General features: G+C 38.0%; 1 protein-coding gene across 1 annotated transcript; it reads right to left on the bottom strand.

The window, feature by feature from the left end:
- Nucleotides 1–6,596: 6,596 nt before the first annotated feature.
- Nucleotides 6,597–10,265, bottom strand: dmrta2 (DMRT-like family A2). Its single transcript, XM_035412741.1, has 2 exons — nt 8,955–10,265; nt 6,597–8,599 (listed from the first exon to the last, which is right to left on the bottom strand). The coding sequence occupies exons 1-2, from the start codon at nt 9,397–9,399 to the stop codon at nt 7,740–7,742; spliced, it is 1,305 nt and encodes a 434-aa protein (XP_035268632.1). The 5' UTR covers nt 9,400–10,265; the 3' UTR covers nt 6,597–7,739.
- Between the last annotated feature and the right edge of the window lie 7,980 nt (nt 10,266–18,245).

Below are 18,245 nucleotides of genomic sequence, written 5' to 3'. Positions count from 1 at the left end.
AGCTGCCCAGAAAATGCACTGAAGCAGTCCAAGTGGAGTAGTACAGGCTGTCTGTCATCTATGGAGTAGGTTAACCTCCAACTGTTCTTATTTTATCCACTGGCTAGGTTGACCACAGAATGCTAGCTAGCCCAGCACAAAATGGTGAAATATCCCACTTTCTGAAAGGAAGCAACCTTGTGGGAAACCAGGGCATATGCTCCCTCAGATTTTAGATTCTGGCCTCATATTTTATTTTTATTTGTCATTTGTAATAATAATGCATGATGATATCAGATTAAATGAGTCAAACGTATTCTTCTAAATATGGCTGAGAGAAAAAACTTCAGTAAACTTCAGCAAAACCTTAATTGCAACATAAACAATACTCAGTGAACCGAGGCAGAATGAGGGATGCTTTTGGAGCAATGCAGACAGATAAAAGGTCAGCACCTAAGCACCTAAGGCCCAACACTGAAGCCACTTTTGCTTTGTCTCTCTCTCTCACTCTTTCACTCTCTTTGTCTGCAGTAAATGCATTTGCATCACAATGTTTCCAGTGGGGCAATAGGGGTTGCGTCAATGAAAATATTAGCCAGTGCGTGTGCAAGTTTTCCTGCCGAAGAACTCTTTTTGGTCACCAAGACCAACTGTTACGCAGTGCCTCTTTGCTAGTTTTGTGGTGAACGTTCTGAACGTTGACATGACAGGCGCTGTTCTGGTTAGCTGGCTGAGGAAATAGAAGTAGGCCGACAGTTCCATTCGGGTTCCACACCTTTGTCTGAACAGTGTGTCCAGCGAACACTTTGTGGATGGACGGAACACATTATGACTTCCCTGGTGTCCATTCTCTTAATGTAAAACATCTGCCCACACCTGAATCATTGGACGTCCCCCTGTCTGCTTTATTCAGGAGAGCACTGGCCTTCATACACCCTGATGATTCCCCGGGATTTTTCCACAACCCCCAAACTTCTTATGGTGGAGGTTCTGGAACTGAGTTGTGCTTGAACAGAAATGATCCACTTAACATGGTACCCTGTTCCAAGATGGGATGCTTTTGTTAGGTCCATCACAGCAACTCAGCCCCGTCCCGGATGGCAAAGCACACTTTTCTGTGTAGATGTTGAAATTGCAGGTGCACCCACTTGAGGCATCAGCTAGCACGAAGATCATGAACTTGTCAGTTTAGACTTCATGCACTGCTTTAGCCCAATTCTTGATTATTTTGGGTACCATGTACTCAGCAATGAAGAGATTCTGATGAGGATGATAAAAAGGTCTTGCAGGACAGCAGGATGGAGTCAAGTAGAGGTCAGAGCCATCACGCCTCAGAGTTTGCCTCTTCCTGTCATTGTCTGCATCATCATCAGAGTCACTGATGGCCTCATACCACTTCCTGCTCATTGCTGAGGGACAGAAAGTGAGGAGGTACGGCTCTCCTCAACTCCCATAGTCCTGCACAGAATGGGTCTTCAAAAGCCCCACAAGGAATACCAACCCCCAGGTATTTGTATATTTATTGGATGGACACAGGACGCAAAGAATACTTATTTCCCAGTAAATTTCTTCTCCCTCTCCCTCTCTCTGCTCTTCTGTCATGTCCATTTGACAGTCCTGGTATCTGTGCAGGCTGGAATCGGTGCAGCAGAGGAATGTCAGGATCAGGGGCTGACATTTACCTGTCCTCACAGTCAGCTGCAGCAGGGTGGGTGTGCTGGCTCTTTTGCTGTAGACCTTGAGGTGTAAGGCCCCCCCCCCCCCCCCCCCCCCCCCGATTGGATCATATCTTCTTAGGAGGGGGGCACTGTTGAAGTGGTGGGGGTGGATGTTGAAGCAGAGGGGATGACTTAACTGTCCAATGCGGACAATGATGAATAATTTTGACAATAAGAAAAATGCACAGGTTATGAATATGCAATATATTCAATGTCTGCTACCAGCAGAATAACTGTTTCTGCATGTCTATCTGGCAAATATTTGATAGCTAACTTTGTTGCAGCTGATCACTCTTTACAAGCCCTCTTTATTTTATATATGTATGTGTTTGTGTGTGAATATATATATGTATACACACACACACACACACACACACGTTTGTATTGCTATACTTGTGAGGACTTCCCATTGACTTACATTCATTCTGTAACCTCTAACCCTAACCCTAACCCTAACCCCAGCCACTACATGCCTAACCTTAACCCTAACCTTAACCTAATTGTAACCCTAACCCTAACCCTAAGTCCTAACCGCAAAACAGCCTCTTGAACTTGTGGGGACCAGCAAAAAGTCCCCACCTTGCGTAATTTTCCTCATCTTTCTATCCTTGTGGGGACATTTGGTTCTTACAAAGATAGTAATACATGCCCACATACACACACACACACACACACAGAGTTTATAAGCTCTGCAGGCTTGTTTAGGTCCTTCTAAGCAAACTGTAACCCGTCCAACCTGTTTTTGCGGCCAACTAGTGTTTTGCATGGTTGTAGATGTCTTCCTTAGCCTATAACAGGCCCTTTGTAATTACTGAGCCGTTTGCCCAGGAAGGCAGTAGTTGTAATTTCAATACTTGACACAAGATGGGGCTGTTGCCAAATAAAAAAGACCTCGAGCAACCAATTTTTTACTAAATGAAGTAATTCATTTTTGAGTGCCTATATATCATATAGTAACTAGATAATGGTAACATAACCTATACTATAATAAATATATACATTTAATATTTAAGCAAAATTATGTTTGCTTATGTAAGCTTTGGCGTGTGTTGTGATATTTAAAAAAAATACAGATCAGAAATGCATTATATATGAAATACGTTTTATCATTTGAAAATTTAGAAATTTTATTAATAAATGAAATAAATGTAACAGTAAATTTAAATAATAAATTATAGATATACGTTGTTAAATATCATTTGAGAAAATAGTTAGCTATTTCATTCTGTTGCGCTGACTTCTGACAGACGGTGGCGCATTTCATATATCCACAGTACTACAGAAAAGTCGCTTTCCGAAGTGGAGTCTACTAAGCGTTGCTCTTCACGGAACACCAATTTAAAATGGAGACTGAAAAGGCTTACAATTGGAATTCCGTCAAACAGTCTTAAACAAATTAATATAAGGTTTGTGTGATGCAAAAACTGTTGGCAAGCAAGTTTTTTTTTTTTTTAGGTAGGCCTGTATTTTCACTGTTTATCCTTATGCATGAGCAAAATATGTTTCTATATGGCAATTCAATTGTGAACAATTCCAGAAGTGCAACTTGTATTCAGAATTTCATTATTCATTGTTCATAATAGTTGTTCCATAAGCAGCAAAATATGCGTTGAGCAACCTTAACTACGATATAACCTAGATTTCAAACATACTTTTAATTTGAGAAAATAAAAACTTCTGGATTCATTGTGGTTTGTTAATTCAAAGGAAGTTCAATAAAGCGTAGAGTTGGTCTAGAGTTCAGTTTCAGGGCAACTATAATATTTTTCCATTTTATGAGACCGCAAGGCACTATATTATCGTAGGCTATAGTGTGGTCTGCTATTACGCTCACACAAAAAAAATCTCAGCGAACTAGAAACACAGCCTTTGATTTCCAGGGAACAAATACAATGTCGTAGGCTACATTGTAAAATGTTTTGGTCTTGTCTCAGTCTCCCCTTAACTATGTATATGTACAGTAACAATGGCTGTATTTTGAGTCAATAGCATCATGGAGTACGAGTAGGCTAATGGTAATAGCAAACAGTGCCACTGAACAAATGTGTGATTTGTTTATTATATAGCCAGCAAAGAGAAGGCTACTGGTTGCATTAGTTAAATACTTAACATGTAGTACACTATAACACGAACAGCCTGAAGCGAAACTGTTAAAAAATACAATGACTCTTACTTTTTCGTCTTAAAATAAATAGCTCTATCAGCCTAAAAAAAATAACTAAGAGAATAAGCGTACTCAATTTTCTTAGTACTTTGACAGCTCCTGTTGTCTGTTGGAAAGCCCATCACTCAATGCGTCTTGATTGAACAGTAAATTGTTCCGTGTTCTCTGGAGACAAGTGCTTGGGGCGCGCTTTTAACGACGAACGCCTTGGCAATGACGACGAAGTGTTGGAAATAACTTTTATGTATAACTTTGTTCCTTATGTAATTGTAATAAAATAAATTCAACAACATTAATTTAAGATAACAGGTCCAGGTTTTGTGCGCTCTTCGAACTTTGGGTGGGGGTTGACATGCGCGTTTGACACTTGGACACATTGGAATGTGACATTAGGTTATCCTTGTCCGCCCACTGTACAAAAAATGTTTTGTTACCCTCTTACGACTCACCAAGCCATAAACCTTTATTCATTACATCCATCTGTTACTATGTATTGTGAACAAGTCATTATTATGTTTTATGACAACTTTTGGCACATAACAACAGAGTTTTTTGTTTTTAATTAAACTGGGATTAGCGAGACCAATTAAATGATCTCACTACGAAAGCCCCCTTTTATTAAATTGCACGGCAGATATATTAAGTTTCACTGACACCGGGTCCCGAGAAAAGCATAATGATGCAAAAATATATAGACTAATTGTTGGCCTATGCGATTCACTAGGTCTCCTGACTCATCAAGATTTGGACTTGGAGGGACAGTTGAGAACCTATTTAAAACGCGGAGATGATTAGTAGAGTTGCATGTAGATGGTCGACTCACATATGTAAATACAATTAGAAAGGGGATTTGATATTATTATAACAAACACGACTATACTTTAATAAACGTGTCTTGACGGGCCGCGTCGGGAGTTAGGAATTCTTTTTTCTATTTTCTATTAAATGAACAGGACCGACTGCATACTGTCAATCCTCCACTTGTGTTTACACTGTTATATTTGGTGGAAGAAAGTAAACACTTTAACTCTGCCAAGCAAAGAGGGTAGACGGATTATGTTTCCATGGCATCAAATTTCAGGAGCCCTGCAATCTTAATTTGAAAATACAGTGAACTTGCACATTGTCGTCTTTCAGTACCCTGGAGTTGCGCCATCGTGCACATTTGCAAAGACCAATGTTTGTTAATGCATCTCTTTTATATACTTAAACAAATACAGGGGGAAATGGTAAATACGTTGTGGGGGCATTGTGATTTCTGCTCTAATGATTTCTGGTTTGTTCATGTTGGTTGGTAATGGTTTAAAAAAGTAGGTACAAAGTGTTTAGGAAAATAGTTTCTGTCACAATGCAATTGCATTGACCTTTAAAACGAAAAAGTAAGAAAATTAAAGGCAATGCTGTGCTTCAAGATTTCCTGTTGTAGTTACTCCCTCCCTTGGGAACAGAGTGCCCACTTTAAATAACAATTTTGAGAAAGATAGGCTATTTTGATTAATTCTCGTTTTTCCCTCAGATGAAATCAAAAGAAATCACGGTTGTATCTGCAAAAGGTGCCAGTCACCACTTGTTATGTAATACTATTCGTTGATGAGACCTGAAGTCAGATTGTTTTTTTTTTTTTCTTACTGTGCGATCAGCTCCTTAATAGAGAAAAGATAAATAAGTATAAGTAAATAAACCTGTGTGCATTTTTTGCATGATTTGTTGCTTAGTTGTCACGGGTATACTCAAAGGAACCGTTGTTCAAGTGATGCACGTTTTATTATGCAGATTTTGCTTATGTATTTTAAAAATATTGAGTTAGTTTTATTGAAATAATAGCAATTTATACGTATGATAAGATATTTACGGTGAATTCAACAGGAATATTCTTGTTATCGGGATGTAAACACGACAGAGCCTGCTGTTATATAAACTATATCAACAGAGTCGGTTACTGCAGTTTACACCCTAACTGCAAAGCGGAACGCCAGGCCATCGAGAGGAAAAAAAGCATGTTCTAATTTATTACATTTATTGCAAAAATGTTAGGGATCGCATATACTACATTTTTAATATCTTCAGACGAACCTTAAACAATTGCTTTATCTTTAAAATGTGCTATGTTAAACATTTTAGTTCTATCAAAGTAAGAATAGAAAAACAAGGACTGTGTGCGGCGTGAAAACTTGAGACTATTAAAGTCTCTATTTTTACTTTTATGTAGTATTGCTTTAATCATATACGTGGAATTTATATTTTAATACCATGAAATAGAAAAGGCCAAAACAGACTGTCTAGTTACTCAGATATGTAGTGGACAAAAATAAAACATAGTAAAAATAAATAAATGAAGTTGATGCACGGGAATTTAAATAACAGAATATTACACTACAAAAGTTTTAACATTTTGATTAATGTCAGTAAAACTGGTCACAGTCATTTGCAAACAAGTATCATACCATGTATTATTATTATTATTATTATTTATTATTATTAGGCTATTACTACTAATAATAATAATAATAATACTAATAATAATACTACTACAATTATTACTGCTACAACCTCTACTATTTCCGCACCACTACACTAAGCGGAATGGGTAAACATTCTATTTATTGGCCTCTTTCAACAATGGTAAAAATACAACAAAATAACTGGTACAAAACAAAGCTTGGTTCAGAGCTCAACTGCGCGCGTGTGTAAGAGTGCGTGTGACGTGAAAGAAAGGACAGTAAGATGGAATGGGCCCTCTTCATTTTGTAGAAAATAACATTTATTTCTAGCAAATGCCACACATAATGTGACTGTACAGCTGAAAACATTAGGAAAGCAAAACGTAGTTCAGCACAGACAATAATGCAGTTGCACCAAATAGAACTATATTGTCGCTGATTATGTTGGGTACATTTACAAATATAATATAATTATCTAGAAATGCAATATACAATATATTGTTGAGAGACAAGAAGACACAAAAACAAAACAAGAAATGCCTAAACTTCATTAGTTAAATTTGAAATGTCAGGCTTTCGGCTATAATATTGAACACAAAAAGAAATCCAGCTACACATTAGAGAAATAACTTAGAAATACTTTAATTTGTTTAAAATGGGGTCACACTTAAGACTGATACTGAATTAAGCCCCATAATGATGACATTAGTAACTAGAGATTCAATAACTTTAAAATAGAAAGAACATTAAAATAACAGTTAAAAGATATTACAAAATTGCACCGAGGAACTCTAGACTTCAGCGGATGGTCATCCGGTGACCCTCCGCTTCTAAAGTTATCTTTAAGAATTGGATCCAAATATAAAATCAAACTGGAATCCCACAAATAACAAGACTGATACTGAGAGTGTGTTTCTTTTCTTTTTTCATTTTGTATATTTATTATGCTTCATTGGTTACCGGGAATCAGCACTGGTCCACTTGTAATCAAATTAATTTTGATCCAATCTATCACAATACCTAAAATGATTAAGAGCCACCATCATGTATTAAATTAAAATTTTCAGCTGCGCGCTATTCTCAAATAACCACCTTAAACATTGCGTTTCAGGCATTTACGACGTTGCTCAGAAAAGCCTATTACGGTGGTGTTGGTCTTATTTTGTGATTAGCGGGCGCATATCGACTTCGGTACAATTCCAGCTAGTTAACGTATTGCTGATATTGTATTTCTTGTCGGTTTTGGGCAAACCTCTGAAATGTTTTCTTTACAGACATTTCTGACAGGTAAAGTCTGTACACAGCCAGATGCATTATTAGCCATTAAGAAACGTCTGGCCACAAATACATTGTCATATCAATTTGCATGCCTTCGTCAACCACTATATAATGACCCTGTGTAGCAACTTAAGACAGAATAATTGTACTGTAAGTACCTCACTGCTTATCGGGGGTATTGTTCACCAAAGGTCCGTACAATCCACTGGTGTACCCCGAGTCCTTGTGCAAAATCGTTCTGTCCCTTATGAGGTCACTGAACGCATAGTCCATCGGTGGCCTGAAGCCCAGAGTTGGCATCAGGCCAGCTGTAGAGTAGGGAGTCATGAAGGCCAGCCCTCTGCTGTGGGCCGAGTAGGCGAGCCGCAGGGGGTTCAGGCCCAGGTGGGTGCTCAGGGGGTACGTGCCGGGGTCGGCGCCGAAGTGCGGCGCGTTGGGCTGCAGCGGGGAGAAGGCCGACCTGTTGCTCAGCGTCATGGCTCCAGGCAGCATGGGCCTGGGAGCGGCGGAGGCGGACGGGGGCTGCACGTTCTGGAGCATCCGCTCGGCCGTCCACGCCTCCTCGGGGGCCTTGGGCTGCCCGCTGTTGTTGAGGATCTGCTCGATGGCCTGCACCACGTCCTTCCCGCAGCCCTGCAGGACCAGCTCCAGGACGCTCCGCTTGTGGCTGGGGAACACGCGGGTCAGGATGTCGATGGCGTTCATCTGCTTGGAGGCGGCGGAGGACGGCGACGGCTCCTGCTCGTCCTTGTCCGTTTCCGACCCGGAGTCGGACCCCAAGGGGCTGATCGAGCCCGGGGTCTCTTCTCCGTCTTTCAGAGTTTTGGAAATGGGAGAACTGACAAACGAGGATTCTCCGTCGCCGTTCTCGGAACCAGAGCCATGGCGCACCTCAGGAGACGAAATCCCTGGCATGGATTCTGTGTCAGTGGACACTGACTTTCCCAGAGCTTGCTGTGGGGTCACTGACCTCGGTATTTGGGCTTTCGGAAACAAGTCAAACTTCTGAATGTTTCCATCTGTAAAATAAAGATCGACACAACGAATCACATCTACGATGTCTACTCAATCTAAAGTTCAAGGTGGTTGGCTGCTTGGTGAAGAAAATTGTTTTACTTTCTGACTCAGGGTGTAGATTGCAGAACATCTAGTTTGTCAGTTACACTACATATGCAACAAGTGAAAAACAGCAGATAAATAAATCCGAGGTCAAACTAAAAGAAACGAAATGCATATACGTTGTTCTGTGTATAGACTATTTGTTTTAGATAAGTCAGGCAAATAAACGCACAGAAATTGCAGAACAAATTATTCTAAAGTTAAGGTAGCAGATCATTACAAGTAGTTTTTTTCCTGAATATAAGATTTGCTTACCAGAGTTAGATTCGTTGCTCACAGATCCAAAGACCTCATAGTTTTGGCGAGGTGGAATAATACCATTGGCAGCCGCCAGTGCTAGACCCTCCGCTGTGCCGTACAGGAGCTGTAGCTCTCGCGCTTCGTTCTCCTCCTGAGCCTGCTGCCTGCGCAGGGCCACTTGTGCGGCCATCACGCGCTGCCTTTCAGCGATCAGTGTGCACTTGGCACACATGCAGTCCTTCCAACGGCAGTAACGCTTGTGCCCCTTCAGCGCTGACACTACACCGTGGTTCCTGCACCGAGCGCACTTGGGAGTGCGGGGATACTTCTCCGTGGCGCGGAGGAGCAACGGGGGACCCCGGAGAAGGCTGCTGGCCATAGAAACTGGGATGGAGGCAGCAGCTCCAGGGTGGACCTGGGATCCTGATGGGGCTGTAGAGATGTCTGATCTCATATCCATGTCCTCTTTAATATTTGTATATACTTCTAACAAGCTAACTACAACTTCCTTCCCCTCAGTCTCAACTTCGTACGTTGAAGTGTGAAATTCGGAAGAAATTTTTAACGCATTTGTTTCTTGACGCCACGTTGACGTAAAATTAAATATATCATCAAGAGATCCTTTCTGATCCTACGGTACGTATTCAAACTTAATTTAGAAGGCAATTTAGAAGGAGTTTGTAGAAGAGGAACATCGGGTTCTTATGGTACGCAATAGGTTGTCTAAGCTGCAACTTTTAGAATGAGATCGTGTCTATGATTTATTGTACGGTGTACACCTACAATTTTTTAATACAAAATCAAGCATTCCTCCCCATACTGTTAGTTACAGAATCTTCATACGCCTGTGTTTTGTCCATCGAATTCTTCTTTGGTAATATAGTTTATCCTTTAAAATTCTGCTACGGTTCACCAAAACAATTGGTCCAAAAATGAGAAACAAGTGGGGAAAAAACGAGGATTGTTAGGAAGGAAAAGTTCAGATAGTCTTGGAATGCCAAACTATAAAAATCAAAATCCAAGGTCTGTCGCCTGATCAATGAGAAAATAGTAAGACCCGTTTAACTTAATTTCACCAAAAAGAGTTGAAGTTGTTACTGGCACCAGCGTGAGACACTAACTAACTCGAATGATTGCCACTAGATACAGATCTCTCTCTCTCTCTATTGTTGCTCCTACGTTTTCATTAGACAAATTTGACAACAATGTGGCGCCTGTCATTGGCCAAAAGGGGAAGGTGCAATCTGATTGGCTTGTCCCTTTTTTCAACTGTGTCCACCTGAGTTCTTTCTCAAACAACAAGTGTTTAAAATCTGGAGGAGATCCTGCAGAGCAAAAAAGATATTACTTATAATAGCGAACTTACATTTATATGATAATAATAATTCTGCAAATAAATAAACAATATATTATCTGGCAAAGTAATTTAATGTCCCCTGTATTTGTGATGATTTAATTGACAAATATATAGCTGTAACTATTGGTGGCTGAACAGGGTTAATAATTTAATATTTCTTTGTTTTATTTTTTGCAGTGACAAGTATCCATGTTGCATTTCCACGCGATATATCCACGTATATATTTGATATGTGAACAGTACATTTTGGAATATAAAATGTCATTTCTTATTATTTAAATGTGCCCTTCATTTAGTTATGTGGGATGCGATTAAAGGTCTTGGTGACGTCATCATCGGCCAAGAAGTCTGTAAAATAAAAAGGTAAGTTACAAATACACTAAATATAAATGTGTTAGAAATCTGCCATTTTCGCACTTTTCTGACTTTATAAGAACAAATTATACTTATAAATTAAATACGGTCTAAATGAACGTTTTCCTGCGGTCTGTAGAACAAGTAGTACAATATGAGCATATCCTTCAGTATTTACAGTCAGCTGTGAGAAAATGAAACTGTTGCCAGTGTAAGTAATGCGGTCACATTTTATATATCAGATGAATCGCGCGAATTTAAGTGATTTGCACAGTTTGTCTAGGCTTCGTGCTTTTTTGAACGCATCATTCACTACTTACAAAAAGCAAACGTACATTATTTAGCCTATTTGATAAGTGCTGCATCCTTTCTGCTAAACATGTTTCTCTGAATATACAGTTGTGAAAAACAATACTAAAACGATAAAATAGTTCAAAATTTGAAAATCGTTTCGATTATTCTGCAATTGCACGTGACAATTGTTCGTTTAGCTCATTAATTGTATGATGCTACATTATCTTAAATTAGTATCAAGTATAGGCCTACGTATAATAAATATTTACGCATGATATAGCCTACTAGTCAGTGAACATGCACGTTATGCACGTTATCAGTGAAACTAGCTTTAAAAACAAAACTGTCAACAGTTTATATTGCGATTAGATATTTTCATCTGCCTTTGTATGTCGAAATGATCCTGTAAAAACACATTGCCAGACAAAATCCGTGTCTGTAAGTTCTGTTTTTAAAGTCTGTTATCTTTAGCGATCGCCGTACAATAACTGCTTTGCGCAACGGCTCAGAGTGCGATTTATCTGATAACCAACATCACGCAGACATATGTCACAAACACCTCAGAAAAAGGACGCATTCTTTTAATTTTCTTCGTTTTCCTATTTGAAGACTGTACAACGCCCGTGGATATTCACAACTTTTCAAATAAATATGTATTACGACTATTTTATCCTTATGGTCTGGGTTTTGAGTGTGTGTGTGCATGTGTGTGTTTTTTTTTTTTTTTTGTAAGTATTTTGCTAAATTAACACGTTCGATTTCATGACTTGGGTAATTTAGCACTCCGTGTCCATACAGAAGTATGTTTGTATAATTTTAATTACATACCAATACTGATGTTAGATCTGCAATATTAAGAGAATAAAATATTTTACCAAAGGGTGTTACGGTCTAATTGTGATGAAATTATTTTATGAAAACAACTTCGACAAAAGGAGCCTATGACCTATTCAGTTTTCTTGAAGCTGATGATAGAATAAAATAGTAAATATTAAAGGTGTATAGGAACTTGTTCATATAAGTTTCTGTGTTCAAATCATTTCCAGCGCTTCAAATTCAAACTGACAAAGAATAAATTCACTTCCCGAGCAGCAACGCCTTTTTGGCATTTAACGTCCGGCCAGAAGCAGTTATTGTTTCTGAGTCACGTGAAATGACTAAAATGGTTTAATTTGAGTGGATTCGTACATCACAATGCACTCGTGCAATGCAAACAGTACGCTTTATTGCAACTTTAATGCACGTCCATGTCCCTTAAATGAGTTTGACATGTTTGTTCCATATTTGTATTTTGAGACAGCAGCCAAGCTTCGCCTCCGCCCGAACTACTACCATGCCTTTGCGGACATAGAGGTAAAGAGGACTATAAAGACAGATATATCTGTTGCATTGATATAACGTTAATCCTTAATCCTAAACGTTTTGTATTTGTGTCTGCATGTCAAGATCTAAACAAAACCCCGTCATGTTGCCACTTATTTCTAAACTAACTTGACGGATGGACAGGCGTGAAAACCATAGTCTTCATTTATTTATAAGGAATTTCGTTTTGGCTAATTCCAGAAATACTTGCACTACGGTCACTATGGTTTCATGTAATACTGTAATGCATTTTGCGCTGTGACTGACAGAAATAGACTCTCATATTTTGAAGGTCAGGTCTTGGGTATTGCTGTCAGGTCAAGTGTCCTGGTAGGAACGTCAAGGAGGCAACTGAATTCTGAGCAGCTTATTTGTGTACTCGTCTTGTCAATCGTGAGATATCCATCTATCTATCTCTGTATGTGTGTGTGTGTGTGTGTATATATATATATAGGCTATACAATTTGGTGTTTTCAGTTTGACGGTAGTGGACGGTTTGCGTACGTTGCCACAGTACCAATAAAAGCGTTCTTCATCAGCTTGCAATTGTTTATTTGACGGAAAAGAGCAGGGCGTGTGCCGATCACTGTTAAGTCTCACCCACGTCACCCAAAACAAACACATCAACGACAAAAATTGAGCAATTTCAAAGGGGAAAATATTTGGCCAAGCCTTTCACCTACTAATAAATGAACGATTCCTTCACTCAGTCTCATTTATATATAAAATGCTTAATTGCAGGGCTGTTTAAAAAAAAATATTTCACAACAGTCAATCCACCCTCTATTCCCGATCGACTGACCTCGCGCACCTTCTCACATTTAGCTGACTTGTCGAGTACCCTTTACTTCTGATGTGAACGCTTCTTTCTGTTCCCCGTTTTCCTGCGTTTCCAAGCGGTCTTGCCGCTGACTTTCAATTGTTTACATACTGAATCACAGTAAGCAAATGCCATCTGTTTCCCCCCGCTGCTTTCATCTGCACCTTTAATTACCTAACCAACAGACTAATAGAGATGATATTAAACTAAATCTTTTTGACATTCAAAGTAATTATCTCGGCAGCGATCTCACACGAATGAAAATGTTCATTATGAACCCACACGTAGGCACAGCATACACAAAGTTGTGCCGTGACCAATATTCTTTATACAAAGCCTGTAACGGACAGATATCGATTGTAGCCTGTAATTTTGAAAATATTTAGTTCCCACTCAACGCATAGCTAAAGAGGAAGCAGATTTTAACGTTTGAAAGATAATTGTATTTTATTGGTTATTTATTTCCAAATTTGATATATAAAATAAAGATATATGAAATTTTAGGTTAGCTTAGAGAAACAATTTCGGTTAATTTCAGTGTAAATCCTGGGCAAGCAGCCCGTTTTACCTAAGCCATTTTATATTTACTGCACAATATTTCGACCCAAGTGCAAGGGGAAGAAAAATGTTAGTTATATAACAAGTGTTATATTTTTTACACATAAATTAATTTCAGTTTGCCTAACCATTACTGCATAAAATATGAAACTTCTTAAAACTAAGCACTAGCGGTGTTAATGCATTTCTCTCCCCATTCAATCCTAAATAATTAGCCACTTTTAATTAGGTCCTCTGTAATTTCCAATTAAATGCCGATGAACAATTAAAAGTGACTAAGGGCACTTTTGAAATTCGACATTCTTTTAACAGTTCATTAGACCTATGCAAAAAAAAAAAAAAAAAAAAAAAACCATGCAATGCTTTCACTTCTTTAAAAATGCGACAGATGACTGAGTTTTTACACCTTTTTAGATCTTCACAAAAGGGACGCTTGACCCAACATATGTAGCAGCATGTTTCTGCTCCTCCAGCACCCTGGTGAGGTATTCTAGCGACCTTTCTGGCTGCTGTTGCCCCGCCTGAACACGGCTGGACCCGATTGCCTCCCGGGGGCTCCCGCTGAAATCGCCGAGTCTATTAAGCGCTACAGAGGTTAGAGTAGCAGATACAAGGGTACCCAAGCAGCGCATGATTTGGGAAAAACCAGTGCCTCTTTACACGCTTCAGCTCTTCACCAAGTGCTCATTAGGTTGTTAACCTCTAGTTCACATGAAAAGCTCCTGTGATGAAGAACTCTTTAGCGAATGGAAGCATCCCCCCGAAGGCAGATAACAAAGCCTTAAAACAACTGCTCAAAATAAGCTTTTATTTGTTACTCCAAAGTTGCTTTTGTTCATAACACTTGCGCGCATACACACACTGTAAGATTTGAAAAATAATCATTTTAGTTTTATCTCAAGGAAACCTGTTGCTTCTTTAAAGAGCCAAATTAAACAAGAATGGGACGAAAGGGATTTCAATGAAATATTAATTTCCTGTATGCTACAGTAGTCTACACTCAGACCATTGTAAATGTAAAATAAAGATGTGTACCAAAACTACGGAGCTCTAGCTGTGACGAAAACCAGTTATATTTGAGAATGACAAACGCGTAGCCATTTTTTTCCCATATACACGCAACTATGTTTCTGCAGAATATAGCAAAAACTTCCACGGTTTCCTGTGTAAAGGTCATTTACGGATAGGTTTTCCATGAAAACGTCCGAAGAATGGCCTTCTTAATATATTTTGTTTTCGTTATTTTAACATGCATCCAACTGACGGAGTTTGTAAACGCAGCGATACAACCCTTTGTAGCAAAACACTAGGGGAAAAATATTTCTGACTGAACTGGAAGGTGGACACGTGCAACATAATCTTAGTTACAGCAGAATTTTTTTTAAAAATGGCTTCGAAACCATTGCTATTGCTGTGATTAAAAAAATAATAATAATCAGGTGTTCAACTGAGGACGAGCGACAGGAGAGGCGATGTTTGCAAGATCAACAACCACTTCAACCTGAGAGTCCTTCACTTGCAGCGCCCGTATAATGATGCTCTTATTTCTACTTGGGATATTACCAAGGACGGACAAGAAACAAACAGCCTTGCGCTCCTAATTCCCACAGCTATTGTATGGATGTTTCTGTGCTTTAAAATGTCCATCTTTATTTAGCCCAGTTCGTTTCTGCAGCCCCTGAGGCGTGGATTAGACTAGCTGGCAGTGTTGATCACCTCATTGAAGGTTAAATGGCCTGCGAATAGAACGAGAGAAAGTTTACGATGAATAAGAAGGGTCCTAATTTAAGGTTTCATTCGCAATTTAGTTATAAATAAATAAAAATTGCCATGACAATTTATTAAAAGTACAAAAAATAAAAAAGGACGAACACGACAACTACTACTGACAATGACATTAATAAAAATGACAATTATAATGATAATAATAATACTGAACCTAGCATTATTACATTATTATATTATTATTATTATTATTATTATTAATAATAATAATAATAATAATAATAATAATAATAATAATAATAATAATAATAATAAAATATTCCTTATAATTTTATTATTATAGGATAGGCTACATATGAAGTAAGGCTAACATAATATGGGGTGAGGTGCAAGATATTATTTATGCTAACAGTTTCTATGTTCATATATTTTTTCATTCGTGCAGAACTGTGCACATAAAAGAACTGATGCATTGGTGTGTGCCTGCGTGCATGCGTGCGTGCGTGCGCCTTCAGGTATACACCGGGCAATTAAAATGCAGGCTCCATCCCCCTACATCTGCCTCCTTTACCAAAGAATCGCACAGAAAAGAAAGTGGCTTAAGAAAGAGCCTGCATTGAGATCACAGATGGAGTATAGGTTTTTGCAAGAAATTTGAGAAACACCATTGTCCCAAATCAAAACTCAATGTGTTGCTCTACAATGGGCTCCGCTTTGAGCTCCTCCGCTTCAATCGGCCTTGTTTTTTAAACTTGAAGTGTTCAGCACAAAGACTGGCCTCCTAAATGTCACAACCGCTTCGATTCCAAGTGTGGCTCTCCTGCTAGATGGTGTTAAAAAAAGAAAAAGAACACAATTATGAAGCAATAATTACTCTACTTCAGTTCGCACGCCACTGCTCCCATTGAAACTCCCTTAGCCCCATTTAATGCTTTATTCCAGAGCATGATAATCCGAATACCATAGCTTTACGTTTTTTTCCTTCAGCAGATTTTAAAAGATAGGAATTGAAGGGAGGGGTCATGGTAAATACATGAATATTCAATATTATAACAATCGTAAAATGTATTAGACATATTTACCATTTCCGTTCATACTGCACCATATTCACTCACCAGATCCAGATGATGGTTCACTCACATTAAAAGGACATTATTATTATTATTATTATTATTATAGCATTACTCGTTGCATAGCCTATAGGGTATCTGCATGAGAGCTCTACTTCTGGCAGAAAAGGCTGATTAGTATTATAAACAAACACAGTTACACACGTTCTCATCTCTTCAAAGGCAGGAATGAATTAAAAAATAGATTTTTAAGAAGCCAAGAACAAGTGTGCACACAAACAAAAATAATAATCGATTTCTATGAACAATATTCTGTACAGTAGTCCCAAGTGCGTATAACAGAAGCAGAAATATGTAGGCCTACTACAATAGGGTATTACTACAATTAACTGGAATAATACTTTCTCAACTACTGTTGCAAACTTGCAAGTCATGCGAAACCTAGCTGCTCTCTATAAACACAAAACGTTTTTTTCAGCAAAATTTATCCATGTAAACATTCTAACAGATAGCCTATTTACTACTCAGACGTTTCACCATCATTCCTGTTGCTCAGGAGTTTACATCAAATTATGAAGCTTATGCAGTTGCAAACTTGTAGTTTATTAGTCCAAGTTACTGTATTTTTATAAAGACTATGTTTTTTAAATTTAATTGAATAATAGCAATTAATGTTAGGTGTGCAACAAGCCAACAAAATCTAAACAGCAAAAGTTTTTGACTGTTTAAAGCAAAGAAAATATAAAAATATAGTACAGAGCTGGGACTAAACCGTCAATTTTGTTCAATATGAACTCTATGAATTACTAATGATCAATTTAGTGCAGTTTACGGTCTGTGGTCTTAAATTTGCTAGAGCGCATTAAATTATTGCTGTCCCAAATGTTTTCGTTTTGTAGGCTAATATTTCACATTATATCAAGCACTTGTTTAATTCCTAAAGCCTATTGAATCACAGATTGCAAATATCGTAGATATCACATGTATAATATAACTATATTTACAATTATATTAATTAATATTAGAAATATCCAAAACACGTAATGTAGCGAAATTTTATCACCTCTGATTATTTAGCCTGTTAATATGTATAGCTAGTAACAATTTCGAGTCAATAAACGCAAAAATCCATTGCCGACTTGTTTAGTTCAAAACTTAACGTTACAGACAGTGAAATGTCATGCATATATTGTTCATGTAGGATATTTGCACTCCCTCTATGCAGCCCTATATAGATTTAGACTACAAACTCCCAACAAAAATTTTAAAAACATTAATAGTTTAACAAACATTTAACTGTTCAACATTAGAAGTGTATACATATCGAATCGAATTTTGTTTACGTTAGTGTTTAAGTAGCCTAGGCTATGAACCGTTTTTAGATTTAGGATTACTTGAAGGCCTACTTCTATCCAAAGTAACCACGTATGGACTTTTCGGTTAGGCTACATAATATGGAGGCCTGTAGACTTTTTTTTGGCCGTTACATGTTTTTTCATCAGCATGTTTTTATGCTTTACTGCAATATTAGGTTTTGCATTTATAATACATTTATATTTTCTATATATATTTAAATGTATAATAATAATAATAATAATACATTTTACATTGTCCCGTCACGTGATATTTTTAAAACGGTGTAATTAAACTGCATTGACATGAAATAAACTACACACGCCTCAATTTAGGATACGAAAACACGACATGTATTCCAAAAGACAAAATATTTCAAAATGTATATCAATTAACTTCGGATATTTAGTGAT

Source organism: Anguilla anguilla, chromosome 4 (genome assembly GCF_013347855.1).
Source record: "Anguilla anguilla isolate fAngAng1 chromosome 4, fAngAng1.pri, whole genome shotgun sequence".
Taxonomy (NCBI): Eukaryota; Metazoa; Chordata; class Actinopteri; order Anguilliformes; family Anguillidae; genus Anguilla; species Anguilla anguilla.
Note: the sequence above shows the minus strand (reverse complement) of the source record. Positions and strands in the feature narration are given on the sequence as shown.